The sequence below is a fragment of the Alosa alosa genome, chromosome 3 (assembly GCF_017589495.1).
Source record: "Alosa alosa isolate M-15738 ecotype Scorff River chromosome 3, AALO_Geno_1.1, whole genome shotgun sequence".
Classification (NCBI taxonomy): Eukaryota; Metazoa; Chordata; class Actinopteri; order Clupeiformes; family Clupeidae; genus Alosa; species Alosa alosa.
Genome location: NC_063191.1, coordinates 32,804,441 through 32,822,348, shown reverse-complemented (window position 1 = coordinate 32,822,348; position 17,908 = coordinate 32,804,441). Strand labels below are relative to the sequence as shown.

At 46.9% G+C, this 17,908-nt stretch overlaps 1 protein-coding gene across 6 annotated transcripts in view; it reads left to right on the top strand.

Moving 5' to 3' along the window:
* nckap1 (NCK-associated protein 1) overlaps positions 1–17,908 on the top strand; it is a 39,241-nt gene that overhangs the window by 19,716 nt on the left and 1,617 nt on the right. For all 6 annotated transcript variants that reach the window (XM_048238832.1, XM_048238831.1, XM_048238830.1 and 3 more), the window contains 14 exons: positions 2,478–2,623; positions 2,989–3,121; positions 5,421–5,540; positions 7,636–7,775; positions 8,894–9,025; positions 10,429–10,647; positions 11,003–11,133; positions 11,570–11,667; positions 13,512–13,605; positions 14,010–14,092; positions 14,326–14,406; positions 14,635–14,728; positions 15,593–15,709; positions 15,887–15,996. In XM_048238832.1, coding sequence (XP_048094789.1) covers positions 2,478–2,623; positions 2,989–3,121; positions 5,421–5,540; positions 7,636–7,775; positions 8,894–9,025; positions 10,429–10,647; positions 11,003–11,133; positions 11,570–11,667; positions 13,512–13,605; positions 14,010–14,092; positions 14,326–14,406; positions 14,635–14,728; positions 15,593–15,709; positions 15,887–15,996 — 1,698 coding nt within the window. The remainder of the gene's footprint in view (positions 1–2,477; positions 2,624–2,988; positions 3,122–5,420; positions 5,541–7,635; positions 7,776–8,893; positions 9,026–10,428; positions 10,648–11,002; positions 11,134–11,569; positions 11,668–13,511; positions 13,606–14,009; positions 14,093–14,325; positions 14,407–14,634; positions 14,729–15,592; positions 15,710–15,886; positions 15,997–17,908) is intronic.

Below are 17,908 nucleotides of genomic sequence, written 5' to 3'. Positions count from 1 at the left end.
GAAAAGATGTTCTTCAACACGAACACGACACATGGCCCTCGTCATTGGTGATAAATGACTGTCAGGTTTTGTTTTTTTTGTTCGGGGTTGTGTACGCAACGCGAGGCTGGTCACACGACGACGGATGGCGTCCAGAGCGGAGTTGTGTCAGGGGTGGAGAGTTTGGAAACACAAGATATTATGGCGGATCAGCCCCGGGACACGCAGGGCTTTGGCCCCGAGAAACGTTTGGGGTGAAAACCACAGTCCTTTTTGAAGGCCCGGGTCTGATTATTTAAACCGTTGCCCCAGCCTTTTCATCACGACCGAGACCAAGCATAAGCGGCTCATTATTGTGGAGTGCGGTACTGGCTCGGACCTGGGTTTACGGAACTGGGCTAGCGGTAGCGGCGTTCCCGGCGATGCCACAGATCCGCTGCGCTCCCCGTGACCCGTCTCCGCGTCCGGCTGAGCGCGCCCACAGCGTTGTTCCCGACGCGCCACACCCGTGTTCGCTTCCAGGCCCCGAACTAGCGTTTGATCTCCGTGGGCGCGTCCCACTCCCGCTTGGAGGAGATTCTTCAGTTTTAGGTTTTTCGGTGGAGACTAGAGGCAAAGAAGGGAAGAAGGGATGGGTGGAGAGGTCAGTGGTGGTGGCGGTGGTGATGGTGGTGGGGTGGTTGTCGGGGGGGGCAGAAGGGGGGAAGGGAGGTTCTGAGAGTGCGAGGAGAAAATCTGCCATGCATGCAATGGGAACTGTTCTTACAGCTGAACAACTATTTTCTCAAGTCCTGAAAGCTTTCTCGACTAGCTTCCCTCTTTCACAGCCGACCCCATCCCCACCCCACCCCCCCTCCTTTTGTGAGATACACGGCGCAGACACAAACCCGGCGGAAAGCGCAGACGTTTATTTGCCGCGTGTGCACACTCGCGTTCACTGTTTGCTGGGCCTGAGCAAATTCTGGAAGTATTTAAACAGCTGGTTATGGAGCAGCTGACAGAAGTGTGCACATGTGTGCGACGGCACGCAGCAGTGTGTGTGTGCCATACATTTTTCATTTCTTTTGTCACGTCCTAAAAATAAGCCCTCGAGTTAAATGTCAGAGAACTCTTTGTTGCCCCCCCAGCACGCACACACACACACACACACACACACACACTCCCATATTGAAACCAGTTGCCATTAAGTCCACATGTTTGGGTCGGAGAAGAATCTTTATCTGTTACACAACCATGCTTTGGTCAGAAGGCACACATTCATATTCTCCTCAGAGCTCTGCTCAGAGACATAATCCCATGGAAACCATCGTCGCGGCTCAAGAATCCTGCTCTGTTTTTGTTTTTTGGAGCAATTTTGGCCATGGAAATGTATTTTTTTCTGTGTGTGCGTTTGCGTTTCTCGTTTAGTCCAACAGTCCTCTCGCGGGGGGTGATGGCCGAGCCGTTAACAATATGAGAAGGACAGTTACCCAACCTCCCCACCCCCTCATCTCAGTTCATTCAGTTCATGTCTGTCTATCTGAAGTGAAGGATTTCCTTAAGCTTAAAGGGCTGCCTGACCGAGACAAATTATGCCACCAACAGTCTATAGAGTAAGCAGGGGTGGGGAGTCTAAAAATATGCCATGTATTTCAGCGCTCTCCTTTTTCCTCACTCTTAATTTGACTTTAATGCCTTCTGGTATGTTTATTGTCCTGCCCTTGACTCTTGAACCGCAGGCTTTGTGAGTTTAGCACCTGCTGAATGTCTTTATGTGGCGTGTGGTACCATCCTGGCACAGGCTGTTCTTTGACTTGGCAGCAGTTTAGATGATGAAAGCGGAGAGGGCCGCGCTTCAAAAAGTCAACGCTTTCACAGCGTTCTCGCACACTCGCGTAGTGGTCTGCACTTCCAAGAGAGACGGAAAGGGGAAAAAAGTGTGTGTGTGTGTTTTAAAGGCATTTCATGCCGTATTTTCAGGATCTTCGTCAGATTCTCCCATGTCAAGGATTGTACAGGCTCGGGCAGCTGTTTTGTCAGCCCAGAAATCACTCTGTGGGCTGGTAGAAGCTATGTGTAGCTGCAGAGCGGTGGCCGGGCCCCTCTAATGTACCTCACTTCTTCAAAGTGCTCTTTCGCCCCACAACACCAGTGTTTTGCATACTGTCTTCATTTTATCCCACGTCTCAGGGAAGGAAACTGTGTAGCTTGGCCATTGTCTGAATCAACAGTATCAAGTTAAAAAACAGAATACTTCCCAGAAAACGTCCTCAGAAGTTAACGATATGGTGGAGCATCAAACCACACGTTTGCCTCTAAACCCCGAAGTCCAATTTCCATTTGGATCGGATTCTCTTTATTGCCTGAGGTTTTTCTCCTGGTGCAGTCTAGGCCAGATCATTTTTCGTTGTTTCTTGTTTTGTTTTTCCAAGCCCTCCGTAGAGTTCACGGGACACATTTTGGCTCGACTAGGTCGGCTCTGTTAACGTCGACGTGGCTAACGGTGCATGTTTCCGCAGGCCTACACCAGCGTGTCCAAGGCCTCGCTGGGCCTCGCTGACCACCGGGAGCTGGGAAAGATGCTCAACACCATCATCTTCCACACCAAGATGGTGGACTCGCTGGTGGAGATGCTGGTGGAAACCTCGGATCTCTCCATCTTCTGGTAAGTGGCTCCCCACACGGCTGTCCCCTTGTCAAATAAAAGCCGTTTACGGTAATTCCCCTCTGGTTAATTGCTTGCATAAAAAGGCCTTTCAAGCCCTTATATTTGATTGCCAGAAGCTCACTTAGCAACTGTCTGTTTGGAGGGTTCTGGCAAGCTGTCTGGACAGGATGTGTATAGGCGAGCTTGGACAGATAAGATTGGAAAGAAAAGACGAGTTGCCAGTACATTCATCTCAACCCCCCTCCCCACCCTCTCTTTCTCTCTTTCTTTCTTTCTCTCTGTCATCTGCCCTCGGTCTCTATCTATCTATCTATCTGTCTTTCCCTATCTGTCTGTCTGTGTCTTTGGGGTTTGCCTGATAGCTTTTACAGTCGCGCATTTGAGAAGATGTTCCAGCAGTGCTTGGAGTTGCCGTCGCAGTCGCGTTACTCCATCTCCTTCCCCCTGCTCTGTACGCACTTCATGAGCTGCACCCACGAGCTGTGCCCAGAGGAGGTGAGTCACACACCACACACACACACACACACACATTCACAGTCTCACATATACACACCGCACACACAGTCTCTCTCTCACCCCACACACACACACACACACACACACACACACACACACATATACACACGCTCTCACAGTCTCATATTATACACACACACACACACACACACATACTCATACACCTGGGACCAGTGTCATGGAAGGGGAAAGTTTCCTGTGGCCAACATAAGAAAAATAACATTAACATTTTGGGGCGGTTTGGTGTTGTTTTAGAGCAAGCCTGAAGTGTTTTTTCAAATCAGTTTGTATCCATTCATGGCAGAGTCGCTTAAAGAGTGCACTTTCACGCTGTTTCACCACCGATGTCCACTCCAAGTCATGTAGATCAGGAGAACATATTTATTTACTGTCTAGTTAGGCCGCTCACAAGGGTGCCCTGTAAGAGTGCCTCTAAAATCAACAACGACAAAGACCAGGTGGGTGGGGGGAGTAATCCCTGCAGGTTAATGCTTTAAGACATGCCCCAGTGAATTTAGTCTGTGGAGCTCCTGTGTGTGTGTGTGGTGCTGAATGCTGGGAAAGTAGGTGCTCTCTCACCCGAAGATCTCCTCCGCCGAGCAGGAGGGCCCTTGTGGAGGAGATCGGGCAGGATGGAGTCACACTGAGAATTTGGAAAATGGTGCAAATTCTCCACCTCCACCCGACCCCTTCCCCCTCCTCTACCCCTATCCTGGAATGTGGGTCCGTGTGCTGCGGTCCGTGTATCAGGATGTGTACGGAAGGCCAGACGCTGAAAAGCATGATTTATTAAATATGTAATTGAACCATACACCGGTGCGACTGCGGCCCTCCCTTCTGACCCTTGCTACCGCTCCGTCCATCCCCCCCCCACCCCCGCTCTCGCTCTCCTTAGACCCCAAGGGGAGTTAGAAGGCCTCGAGCAGCACACACACGCCACACAACAGATTCCTGTTCTGTCGGCTGAAATACGCCAGGTGCATTCATGAAGTGTTTGTTCCTGCAAAACATCCATGCCGTCCCCCTCCTCATCCACCTCCGCCTTCCCCCTGTCCAATATCCCGTTTAATTTTTTGGTAAATAACCACGTATTTATGTACCTAATTGGACGACAAAATGGTCCCCCCAAAAATAAAGTGGCACAATGAGACTTCTTATGTGGGTGTGCTTCCCTGGTCAAAGGAAAGCCTTAGCACAGTGCTGTCTGAGAGCACTTAGAGGAATAAAAGAGATTTATTGAGCTATAGAAGGCTTGGATTTCCCTTATTCAAACATGAAACTCCCTCTCTCAGCATGTCTCTGAAATGTTCCTCTTCCTACGTCCACTACGCGCAGCTTTGAACAGCTGCAAGCTATATTTATGTTGGAAAAGCACTAAAAGTTTCCAAGAATATTTCCATCCCTTGCACAGATTTTTTTGTTGTTTTTTTACAGCGGTTTATAGTAACAGTAAAAAGATCAGGGCAGCGACAGAAAAGGTCAGTATTGGCATCGTGGTCCTCGATCTCCGACGCACAGGACAATACAAAAGAGGGAAACTCAACAGTTGCGTTTTATTTTCGTTCTTCGGGTCGCTGTTTGAGGGGTATGATGCCATTTGGGTAATATCCAAATGACAAAGGGGTCGGTAATTGGAATCTGCTGTGCGGGAGTACACAGCTGAGGCCTGACGTGGCATGTCTAAGCGCTGGCCCTCAATGCACACGCAACCCGATCGCCGATGTTCTAACTAACCGTCAGTGTTCATCTCCTCCTCCGTGAATGAAGAAAGGCTCGCCTCTCCCCATCTATGGAGTCTGTCCAAGGGACACACAAACACCATACTCAATGTGAATGACACTCCACCCCCCCCTCTCTTTACGCTCCCCCTCACACAGGGGCAAACTTGTTTTGGATTCGTCGTTTTTGAGAGTTTGCTCTATTTGCTCGGCCGGGGGGCCTGCAAAGGAAGCTTGTGTGTCTCACAAAGAGGCTCGCTTGTCCTGTCTGCTGCTGCTGCTGGACGGTCACAAACAGCCCTTCAGATGGGACCTGCCGCACCGCACCACGCCGCACCGTGCTGCGCTGCTACGCCACGCCATGCCACGCTCTGTGCCACAGCCACAGCCACAGCCCATCCTGCCGCGCCGTTGCTGAGGCCTCTGGGCACAAGTTGCAGAAATGACCAAATGAAACGTCCGACCTCCAAAAACCTAGCTGTGGGCTAACTTCAATGTGTGTGTCTGTGTGTGTGTCTGCGTGTGTGTGTGTGTCGGTGTGTGTTGTGTCTCTCCAACAGCGTCACCACATTGGCGACCGCAGCCTGTCCCTGTGCAACATGTTCCTGGACGAGATGGCCAAGCAAGCACGCAACCTCATCACAGACATCTGCACGGAGCAGTGCACACTCAGTGACCAGGTGAGGGCAAGACAGGAGAATGGCTGTTGAACCCCCGACACACACACACACACACACACACACACACACATTCTGCACATTTTTGGGTGTGGACTACTTCTTGACAGTTTAGATTGGTTGCCAACACTTCAGAGGCATTCACACCAAGAACGATAACTATAACAATAACTATAGCCATAACGATAAACCCGTCCACACTGACCAACGATAAGAAAAGTCTCTCCTTGTGTTAATGAATGTGATGGCTAAAATGTAATGGGTTCTGATTGGCTGTTAGCTTTTTATCATTCACAAAATCGGTCTGAAAGTGATCCCCAACAATATTGTTCTTCACGACGTTATCGTTATAGTTTTGTGTGAACGTAGTCATTCATATTAATGAGAACAATATTTTTTTTATAGTTATCGTTCTTTGTGTGAATGCCCCTTTGATACATTAGTTTCTCTGACCTGTATTACCAAGGTTACAATGACATGACATAGTTGACAGAAATAACAGAAATCACGTTTCTGACATGTTGACCAGGTAACAGAAAACACGTTTCTTTTGACCAAGTCACAGAAATCACATGTCTGACATATTGACCAAGTAACAGAACGCATGTTCCTGACATGTTGACATATCAGAGAATAGACACACATGGGCTTCCAGCAAAGTGTGAAGTAATTTAAGCGTTGCGTGTTTATACGAAATCTGTGTCCTTAAAGATGAGCTCACTTAGCATGAGAGCAGAGTTGTTGTGTGCAAGAACCCAAGCTGGAAAGGCCACTTCGCACGATTCACTCATCAACAGCCCCCAATGTGTGAGCTGATAAACTACTGCCTTTGTACAAGGCTGTATTTTAGGAAACTTTCCTCGCGCAGGAAGATGAAATGTTCCTCTCCACAGCAAGAGTTGCATGAGTTATTAAATTATCCGTTTGCTTAATTATGCCCTCTTGCCATTCACTGACTAAACCAACAGCTTGTTGCACACATGGAGTTTGTTTAAAGTCCAGCTGTTCAGCATTAGGTCTATTTAGAGTTTAATCCCATGCTAATGTTTTTTTATTTTTATTTTTTTTATTAAAAAGACAATAGATGGTATTCTGTCCAACTTTTCAATTCAAATATTGACCATTCAAATAGGAAATCCTAAATGGAAACACTTTAAATATGCATTAAAAGTCAAATTAGAATTTGATTCGGTCAAGTGGGATTACCTACCGATGTACCTAGGGTTTAATGCAAGAAAGGTTGATGGAAATGGGTTTGTTTGCATAAATTAGCATTTGTCGCAATTTTTATCCGGCATATCCATGAAACCTTAACATATCGATCCCACATCTGTTCACATTTAATCCCTTGATTAGAAGAGTGGTCTTGATTAAAACCAAAATACACAGTCAAGGCGAACAAAGACTCGTATAGTCCTCAGCCAAATGCTCATGAATACGTTTCAAAATATGTGAATGAGTTGGATAGACACCCAACTTAAAATCAATACTGTAGAAAAGTAGTTGTTCCTCCGCGCTTCTGTAATTAACTATCTGGTGCGTCAACGGGAAAGGACTAATTACTACTAGACTCTGATGACGTGGCAGAACGTCGAAACGTTAGTCCCTTATGTTGGCACATTTAACAATATATATTCAATATGCAAACACTAGTATCATTTTATGAAAACTCATTGATAGAATTAGATAATGTATATCACAGTTAGATGTCATGTTATCCCATAGTAAGCCTTGTCCGTGTGCTCTGTTCTGTCCTGTTCTAAGGACAATGTTCCCTACATTAAGCAGTCCGTGTGTTTTGTTCTGTCCTGTTCTAAGGACAATGTTCCCTACAGTAAGCAGTTGGAGCCAGGCTGTTGGGGAGGAGGTTCTAGCCCCATGCTTTTATGATGTCATGACGTAGCCTCTCTCGTCTCTTGGGCGGCATATATGCACGTTTTACGGCCACACACACACACACACACACACACACACACACACTGTTCCCGTTGGCATAAGCGTCTCTGTAGGATAGAGTGAGGGGCGTTTTGTCACCTTTTTCCTTGTTTGCTTATTGGTGTTAAGAAAAGGATTTCCCCCTCTTCCTCAATGTGCACAGCTCCTGCCAAAACACTGTGCCAAAACCATCAGTCAGGCCGTGAACAAGAAGTCCAAAAAGCAGACGGGGAAGAAAGGCGAGCCGGAGCGCGAGAAGCCAGGCGTGGAAAGCATGAGGAAGAACCGGCTCCTGGTCACCAAGTAAGTTCCTCCTGTGCCTCTCACTGACTACTGAAGACCAATGTCCAGATGTGCCGGCATCAGGCCTAAGGATTATGCCGTTTTGTGCTTCTTGCTTAATAGAACTTTAGGACTTCTATCACAAATAGATGAATCCACATTGCCCTCTAACTCGGTGGTTCTTAAACTTTTTGTCTGGCGACCCCCCCAAAAAACATGGCCCAAGTCTTGCGACCCCCCTTCTCTCTCTAACCGGCGGAATTTGGTTTGAAAATGTTGTGAGATGGGCATTGGAAGCAGAGGCAGAAAATGTCTTCTCTCATAGTTAGGCTATGTCAACATCAAAGGCATTATGTCAATGGCAGCCTTTGACTAAAAACCTTTACAATGCAAATAATTTCGTAACCCCTCCAATATTTTTGGCGTCCCCCCTGGGGGTCCCGACCCCCAGTTTTGAGAACCACTGCTCTAGCTGAACGTTGCAGTACAACTCCTAGCTATCTTGCATAGTAGCACCACACACAGCCCTACTCCTTTAGCAAGCTGGCTTTCACTTGTTGTCTTGTGAGTTTTCTGGTCTGAACTGCCATATTTGAACTTTTTGCCTCTGTCGGTATCAGTCCTGGATTAGGATCAATTCAGGATTCAATTTTTGATCGTTGCTAAAAGATCACATCGTCACATCCAGTTCAGATATACAAGTACATCTGCAGAGTTGCATGTTTGTTTACAGACCACCCTCATGGTGTTGACCACCTCAAGCCAGCCTCTCCGTCTAGCCATCATCTGTTTTAACATCATTTGTATCTCTCACGCAGAGACGTCTCCTATCATAAATTGGATATAAATCTAACCCTAGCCCCAGTGCATTAAGTACATGTCTGAAGAGCAGTAACATCAATTGTGTGTGTCTGTGGTTGAGGTGATGTTGGTCTGTGCCAAAAAGAAAAACATTGGCAGTAGTATATTGGAGGTTAAGCTGTCTGCCTAGTCACTGATCCACCTCTTTAATCTCGAGGAAATGAGTTTCTAAATACCTGCGTGTGTGTGTGTGTGTGTGTGTGTGTGTGTGTGTGTGTGTGTGTGTGTGTGTGTGTGTGTGTGTGTGTGTGTGTGTGTGTGTGTGTAACCCCCTCCAGCTTGGACAAGCTGCACACTGCCCTGTCAGAGCTGTGCTTCTCCATCAACTACGTGCCCAACATGGTGGTGTGGGAGCACACGTTCACCCCGCGGGAGTACCTCACCTCCCACCTGGAGATCCGCTTCACCAAGTAAGTACAGCCACACAACACATACACGACCACCAACAGCCACTTACAGGCAGCTCTTATATTAAAATAGCACTCACTCCATCTGTCTGTCTGTTTCTCTCTCTCTCTCTCTCTCTCTCACTTTCTCTCTTTCTCTCTCTCAATAAGTCAGCATTTCCTCTCACACAGCCCATCTTTCTCTTTCCCTTTCACTCAGATTCTCTTTCTATGTTTGTCCCCTTAGCTCTTATTTGCCGTACTGTGCGGCACAACTGAAAGGCCTCTCTGCAGAGCAGCATAAACTCTTGCGTCCTTTGCGTTCCTTTTCACACACACACACCACCACACAGGCACACAATCTCCCATGATATCAATCAACTGATGGGCCAATAGACAGGAGGGGTATGTTTTCCTTTCATGTCGGGCAAAGCTGTCATCCAATTCTCTGCCCGCCTATTAATTAAACTAAAGATTGGGGGGAAAATGAAAATAAAATAGAGGCCCTCGCGGGTTTATTATTTGATTTCTTGTGATTTATTGGTCCAGCGGACGGAGTTTGGGTTAGAGCGATTCTTGAAGCCGTTCCAAATTCTAGCCCCGTCCAACTAAATAAACATCAGGGCCTGAGGAATAACAGGTATTTTCCACTGTGGGAGTCAGGACTCTGACGCGGGTTGCCTTGGCCGAGCCCCGTGCTTCCCATGCCGTGAACCCCCCCAAAAATGGCCGCCCCTCTCCCGGCGATGAGAGGGGGTGCCTATTAGCAACGCTCGCTCGCCCGAACCGCATCAGGGTCCAGGTCAGCGGAGGATAAAACTTTTACTGCCCTTTGGTTCCCAGCTTTTCCTCCTGCGCTTCGGACGCAAATGCGGAGACGGAATTAAATATGTGCCATGTTTTTGTTTTGGAGTTAACCGCCTTTAATGACCGATCAGAGTGTGAAGAACCTCTGCATCCTTGTGAAACGCCTGGTTAAACGGCGGTTACGTTTGATGGCGAAAGCACCGCCGCCCAAAACAACACCACCACCACCACAACTCTCCACTACCGTCGTTTGCCACTACCATTAACGCCAAACAATTAACCAAGAGTGGAAAAGTTCTCACAGCAACAATACAGAGTGTTCAACTCAAATGCCAATGCTCTTTGTCCAGTGCCCAACACTTTGATTCGCCTAACCCCACTTCTGACCAGATGGCCATTGAGTTGAGCCGTAGCGTGACTTTAGTGGTAGCCCAGGAGGGCCCAGGTTTGGGTCCGACCTCAGGTCATTTCCTGTACCCATTCCCCATCTCCCTCTCCCACTCATTTCCTGTCCCATCAGATAGTTAAAGACGAAATGCCCAAAAATGCAACTTTGTAACCAAAATGTAAAATGTAACCAAAGGTCATTGCGTCACATTCTTCTTCGATGACCCTTTCAGGTCTATCGTCGGCATGACCATGTACAACCAGGCCACGCAGGAGATCGCCAAGCCCTCAGAGCTGCTGACCAGCGTGCGTGCCTACATGACGGTGCTCCAATCGGTGGAGAACTACGTGCAGATCGACATCACACGCGTCTTCAACAACGTGCTCCTACAGCAGACCCAGCACCTGGACAGCCACGGAGAGCCCACCATTACCAGCCTCTACACCAACTGGTCAGTCAGAGTCACTCAATTACCAACCTCTACACCAACTGGTCAGTCAGGGTCACTCAATTAGAAGCCTCTACACCAACTGGTCAGTCAGGGTCACTCAATTAGAAGCCTCTACACCAACTGGTCAGTCAGGGTCACTCAATTAGAAGCAGGATTGACAATTGGTCTAGAGGATGTCTTCAGCAAAGCTTTTTGAAAATATCTAATTATGCTTACTGGCTTCATTTAAACTAAAATTTCACCGTTTGACAGTTTCTCTGTGTACTGACCTGTTTTGCAGTGTGCTTGTTTTGATCACATGGTTGTGTTATCCTAAGGGCGTGTCACTTAGTGCACTTCTTGCTGAATAATACAGGTATCTGGAAACACTACTGCGACAAGTCAGCAATGGACACATAGCCTACTTCCCAGCAATGAAGGCCTTTGTCAACCTCCCTACAGAAAATGAACTGACCTTCAATGCAGAGGAGTACTCTGATATATCTGGTGAGTACCCTCAGATGCGATATTCTTTTGTTGGGTATGATGATATTGCAAGTGAGGGTTGTGCTAAAGCTATAAACCCCAAGAACAGCAAAAGGGTGTTATTAGGCAGGACATGAAGACAGATTGATTTTCCTCCATGTTTACCAGGATATGCAAACTCGTAGACAGGCCATGAGTGACGCCTACACAAGTCAATTGGCAGATCTTATGAATATTCCAAATAAATATGGCTAGATGATTGCGAGTGATATGTGTGCTACATTAATTCCCTTATTTCAAAGCCCCTTTTCGTCCAAAGAAGTTGAAAAGAAAAATGTTCTGATGACATACTGTTCACAACATTTTTTGGTTCCTAACAGAAGAGTTGATTGAGGATGATTGTGATTGTGATGAATGTCTATCTGTCTGACTGTCTGAATGGCGCCTTCTTCCTCAGAGATGCGGTCACTGTCGGAGCTGCTGGGGCCGTACGGGATGAAGTTTCTCAGCGAGAGCCTCATGTGGCACATCTCCTCCCAGGTGGCAGAGCTCAAGGTGAGGGGTCAAGGTCATAGGTCAAACCAGCAGTTTACTAGTGAGATAGGGATGGTGGTGTTTGGTGTTTATCTTAAATGTGTTTGGTTTATTACAGACGGGCTGTTTCTTGTGAAAACGCTTGACATACCAAAAAGGATTTTTCATACGTAGGTGCTCATTAGAGCACCTTGGACATTTTTCTTTCTTGACTCATGCATGAAGCCAAAGCCAATTGTTGCAAAACTCCCTAGTATGAGTCTGCCTTGAATGTGGCCGTTCTGTACATTACAGAAGCACGCAGCCCTTTCCTCAGAAACTGAAACCTCGCATTTAACATCACCTCTGTACTGACCCTACTGGAATATGAGCGTTAGAGGTCAAAAGGTCGCTGCCGTAGGTCACAAGGCGCACGCACTCACTTGGCTCAGACTGCTGGCAGGCCGAAGCGGTGGGAGCTTCCAGTAACGCACTGTTAGCCGGGAAACAGCCTGAGAGCAATTATGCTGGAATCTTTTGTTTTGTTTTGTTTTTTTTTGCGTATTACTTCTTAATGAGGTGATTCCCAGGGCCCGTGTGAGGCACTTACTCGTAACTGGGTTTGGACCGTGCTCTCTAATTTAGTATGATGGAACAGACTGAGACAGGAAGGAGATGGGGTTTCTCTCTCTCTCTGTCTTCCCACCCACATTGTACTGTAAACTAATGTAATTCGTAGCTGAAGGACTGAGATTGCGAAATGGTAAGGCCAAAGAGCTTGTTTCTTTGGTGATGGAGAAAAGGCCGTGGTATAGACCTCTGAAGTTCGCCTACAAAAAGACTACCATCTTTGCCCAAATAAGGAGGTCCGGTATCTTGAGATTTTTTCTAGGGGAAAATAACATGGGGATTTTGAATTATCGGAACTGTTAAACTCTCGCTGGGACGAAGAAATTGGAAATGCAGACGTTTTGCTCCACACAGTTTTGTCCTCTGACTTCGAGTGGATACTGTGATCTTCGGTATGTGAAGACACTTTGATCTTTGCTACCCCAGAGCTAACTTACAATGCAACTTGCCATAGGTAGTTAGCTTCAATTAACACCCGGATCTCCTTATATGGGCAACGATGGCAGCTTTCGATCCTTTTTGTAGGCGAACTTCAGAGGTCTATCTGTTCAGGTAGGCATGAGGTATGATCCCTCTAAAGGCCATTTACTGATGAAAGTCGGTCATAACACATGATCAGCCGTAGACCATAACAAGCTGTGGATTATGAAGGTGCTTGAAATAGTCCTGCACAGTTCTAATAGTTTCTTTGTTGCCCTGTCTAAGAAACAGCTCTTGGCTTCGGCGTGTGATGCTCCAGCATGCGAAGCTCACCCCCATCTGAAAACAATTTGAGTGAGAAAATAAAATCTCCTATCTGACTCACAATCAGCTGTGGCCTGAAACATGATTTTTTCCCACCTTTTTTTTTTTAAATCGATGCAAGTCCACACTTTGTCATGTTCATCAAATGGCTTAACGTGGAACATGTTTCCCTCAAAGCATCACACACATACCATCCACTCTGTGGTTTCAAAGCCTCCTGAAACAAGCCCCCCTTTTTGCCAAGACGTCAAAGTAGCAATTGCACAGCATTAATTGACTTTTTTTAAGTGCAGAATAATGGAAACATCTGGTGGTCATGCTTGTTTCTTCCTGTGTGTGCCTGTGTGTGTGCCTGTGTGTGTGTGTGTGCGCGTGTGCCGCCTGAGTGTGTGTGTGTGAGCATGTGTGTGTGTGAGCATGTGAGTGTAGTTGAAAGACATGGAAACGTCGGGGCATAGCTTGGTTTTGGATCCACTGTAGCTTCATGATTGACTCCACTCTTCCCCAAACAGAAACTGGTGGTGGAGAACGTGGAGGTGCTGACCCAGATGAGGACCAGCTTTGACAAGCCGGAGCAGATGGCTGCCCTGTTCAAGAAGCTTACATGTGGGTACCGCGCCAGCCTGTCGGCCCTCCTTTTCCTCCCCCCGGCAAAATTGGTTTTGAAACAGTTGTTTGGAAGAGTTACAGTCCTGCTTTGATGGCCAGGAGAAAAACACACAAGTCGCTTTCCTCTGGAGGGGTCAGGGGGTGGGGGGGTGGAGGGGTTGGAGGGGGCGCTTGTGGTTTCTCTCATGGCTGCTGTTAAAAACCTGCTGCCTCTAAAAAGCAAACAAGCGAATGACCGCCATCAAGTTAGCGGTCATTCGAGAGGTTTGTCAGAGGACAAGGAACAGTCAGCTCACCCACAAGGTTATGAGATTATGTAAGCGTGACTTTTCTCTCGCTTTCTCTCTCTTTCTTGCTCTCTCTTTCTCTCTGTTGGTCTTTGCCTTTGGCTCTTTCTCCAGCGGTCGACAGCGTCCTGAAACGAATGACCATCATTGGAGTCATCCTCTCATTCCGCTCACTAGCACAGGAGGCTCTCCGAGACGTACGTTACCCCTCGCCTCACCTCTGCACGATCACCCAACACCTTTGTGTCACATGATTTCATCGCTCTCTTATTTTCTACTTCACAGATTGTCTTTTTTTCTCTCTTACCATTTTCGGGCGTTTAAATGAAGTGTTTGTGTAGCATGGCGTCATTCTCTAAGCAAGCTTTGGATATTGTGAGCTCAGCCTTTTCACACACACACTCTCTCCCTCTCTCCCTCTCTCTTCCAGGTGCTGTCCTGTCACATTCCTTTCCTGGTGAGCTCAGTAGAAGACTTCAAGGACCACATTCCCCGAGAGACGGACATGAAGGTAGGAGACTGCCTTCCTGGTCTGGCCTCCCTCCCAAGGGTGTGTGTGTGTGGGGTTGGGGGGGGTTGACATGGCTGGTGGCACGAGGAAATGACTTGGATCTGTGTTCACTTCTCTCCCACCCTTCCCATGCCCACCCTCTTTTCTCCTTTTGGCTCTTCTCTTCTCTTCTCATCTCCGCTCTCTTACCTCTTCGTCACTCTCCTCTCCTCTTCTCTTGTCTTCCAGGTGGCCATGAACGTGTACGAGCTCTCGTCCGCAGCAGGCTTGCCCTGTGAGATTGACCCCGCACTGGTGGTGGCGCTCTCCTCTCAGAAATCGGGTAAGGCCTAGACACTCACAGCCCCAACCCCATCTCACCCGTTGTATTTGTCTCCCAATACCAAAGCTTGAAGGAGCAACACAGAACATATGCTATCGCAATGCCGTTAGATGTTGATCTATCGGGCATTAGTCTGGTAGTGGGCGTCCAGTAAACATTCAGCAAATACCAGTGGTAGGTTATCTAACGAATTACACTTTAAAAAGTGCTCATCTGGACAGCCAGTGAGGATAGATGAGGTTCTCTCCACTGGAGGTTTAGGCCTCTGTTTTCTGTGTGACTCATACTTGGGCTATGACTGAATCAAAACCTAAATGAATCAAAACTCCAGCTGAACTTATCAAAACGCCAGTCGGAATTTGCTACTTAAACAGCCCTGGCAGACAGATATGTTTATGTAGGAGTAGTGCAATGTCAACTCCTCTTTGCCGTTTCCCACACTGCGGTGTCCACTTCGGTCTCTCCGCTGTATCTTGGCTCCATCTCGTTCTGAAGAGAAAACATCATTACACTGCTTGGACACCATCAAAGGGCTCGGGGGCGGATGGGCTCTTCGCCCAAACACATATTTCTCTTACATCCTCACGATAACGTTCGACTGTTTGCTGTCAAAACAGCGCAGCGACTCCAGCGCGGGCTTAATTGAATCACTCTTCCCAGTGTTGGGGTCTGTTAACACAAATACGACTTAATTGTTGGGCTGTGCTACCGTTTTTCTTGGCTATTCTCGCACTGCAAGCTCAAAATGTCTCCGCTAGTTGTGTTTTGTTTTTAATTATTATTATTTTGCTTGAGCTCCGTGTCATGTCAAAATAAGCTTTGCCTGTGTAACTCACCAAGTCACCGTCGTCTTGTTCATCATAGAGAACATAAGTCCAGAGGAGGAGTACAAGATCGCCTGCCTGCTCATGGTGTTCGTGGCCGTCTCCCTGCCGACCCTGGCCAGCAATGTCATGTCCCAGTACAGCCCTGCCATCGAAGGTATCCACCGTCCAGCCCTCATGTATATTTGACCCTTGTGTATAGTATACTAATAATACATGTAAACTTAATAGATGTAAATATGTGTGGACACATGGTACAGGTACATAGTGGATTATAGCCACAGGGTTACTGTTTACTGAAGATTTCTTTCACCATCTCATTGTGGTCCTGTAGGTCACTGCAACAACATTCACTGTCTGGCTAAGGCCATCAACCAAATAGCTGCCGCCCTCTTCACCATTCACAAGGGGAGCATTGAGGACCGACTCAAAGAATTCCTTGCTGTAAGTTCTTTCTTTCTCTCTCACTTACACTCACACACACACACACACACACACACACACACACACACACACACTCTTGCTCTCCCCCACAACATTATTTTGTGTAATTTTCTTCGCATAAATAAATCATATTTGCATCATAATAAACTGTGCTGTCACTCGAGCCCTGTGACTTTGCCCCGTTGTGGCGTGGGAAGCCCTCACAATTTATTTGTGTGGTTATTTGTGTAAAATGCAAATATTTGTCTTCAAAAGGGAAAACCGTAAAGGGCATGTCAATCTCAAATGGACAGACAAACACAGACAGACTGGCCCTTGGAGTTGTGGTCTGCTTTGGTCTCTAAGAGAACCATCTTTTAACAGCTGCCCTGAAACACATTATTTGCTTATTTGCCCATAAATCATTTTGTGACGTAAAAGAAAAAGGCACAACAACAAATCAAACATGAATAGTCTTTTGTCTTTTGCACACTTGGCTTGTGCAGTCAAAGAGCAGCAGTATTATCTGCTAACTGGCCGAGCTGCTGCAAGACTGTATTCATGCGAAGTCCATGCGTGGACTGACCCTCACCTCCAGCCACACCACCATTACGCTCCATCCCCCATCGGCAGGACCAGATCTCGGAGCACTGTCTGTGGGCCCCGATTTGGCTGATCGTTTAGGGTGGAAATGAGAAGGCCATTAGGGGCCTATCCATTTAGTGCCCTTGTCATTCCTACTGAATCTCAACTGGTGACACCCTTAGCCATTAACAAATGTTGCCAAAGGTCATGTGTACTGAGGGACCTATCTACAGATATTTGTAGTGGAAGAATTTTGATTAAAGCATGTTATTGACCGTTTCAAGAGAGTTCCATTATCACCATCATAGTGGTTCCCACAAGGCTTCTGTTTTAACATTCCATATGTAAGGGATAATGTAAAGAATGCTGGTCATTATTGGGAAAATAAGTCCCGACAGGGCGAACCGGACCCCGACGCATTAGTGGAGGGGTCTTGCTTCGCCCTGAAGGGACTTATTTTCCCAATAATGACCGGCGTTCTATACATTATCCCGCTTATTATACGGCTACTTGCCAAAACGAAAAAATAAACTCCACGATATGTCTCTTTACATTTATTTGTTATCGTTTCGTTGTGGCTTTTGCTGAGAAACAAATAATTCTCAACACACACTGAACTTCTTCAAACGTTCTTTAGAACACAGCTGATCAACCATCTGCCTTCACTTTCTTTTGAATGAGATCCGTTGTCATTGACCGCGGTCATTATTTAGAGGTCTTTAGGTGAAAATAATGACCAGTAGAACTTTGGGAAATCCCATTCAACTCAATAGAGCGTTCTACCTGCATTGTAAAGAGCCATATACTGTAATAAGTTATCTTAATGAAGCGGAAGTAGATTGGGAACAAAATAGAACGTTCAATCATTGTTTTTGTTTTTCTTGTTGAAAGTTAATGTTTTAGATGGCATTGGCCCCTATAGACCGGTTCTATCTAACCACTCTCAGCAGGAGATTTAGGCAAGGGTGAGACTGTGACATCAGCGTTTTCAAAAAGTTGTGATTTTTGGCTATCTACACAGCAATGCCTGAGTGGCATTTCAAAGAAGTGTCCACTCTGAAACCGTTTTTTGCAAAAGTGTGTTACAGAGCTCCCAAAACACTGATGTGGTGTGGACGAAAGGCCAAAACAATACAAAACTCTTGCTCTACGTTTTGACCTAAGATATCGTTTTCATGGTTTTTGTGTGGATGGTTCCTTAGAGCCTCATACACCATCTCTAGCCCCCCTCTGGATACGGTCGCCCCCTTCAGAACAGGGCTGTGGATTGTGCTTCAACAGTTCCCCCTATTTAGACGCCCCAAGCCCCATCAGCAAGTGTGTGTAGAGGTGATTATCACTGATGGTC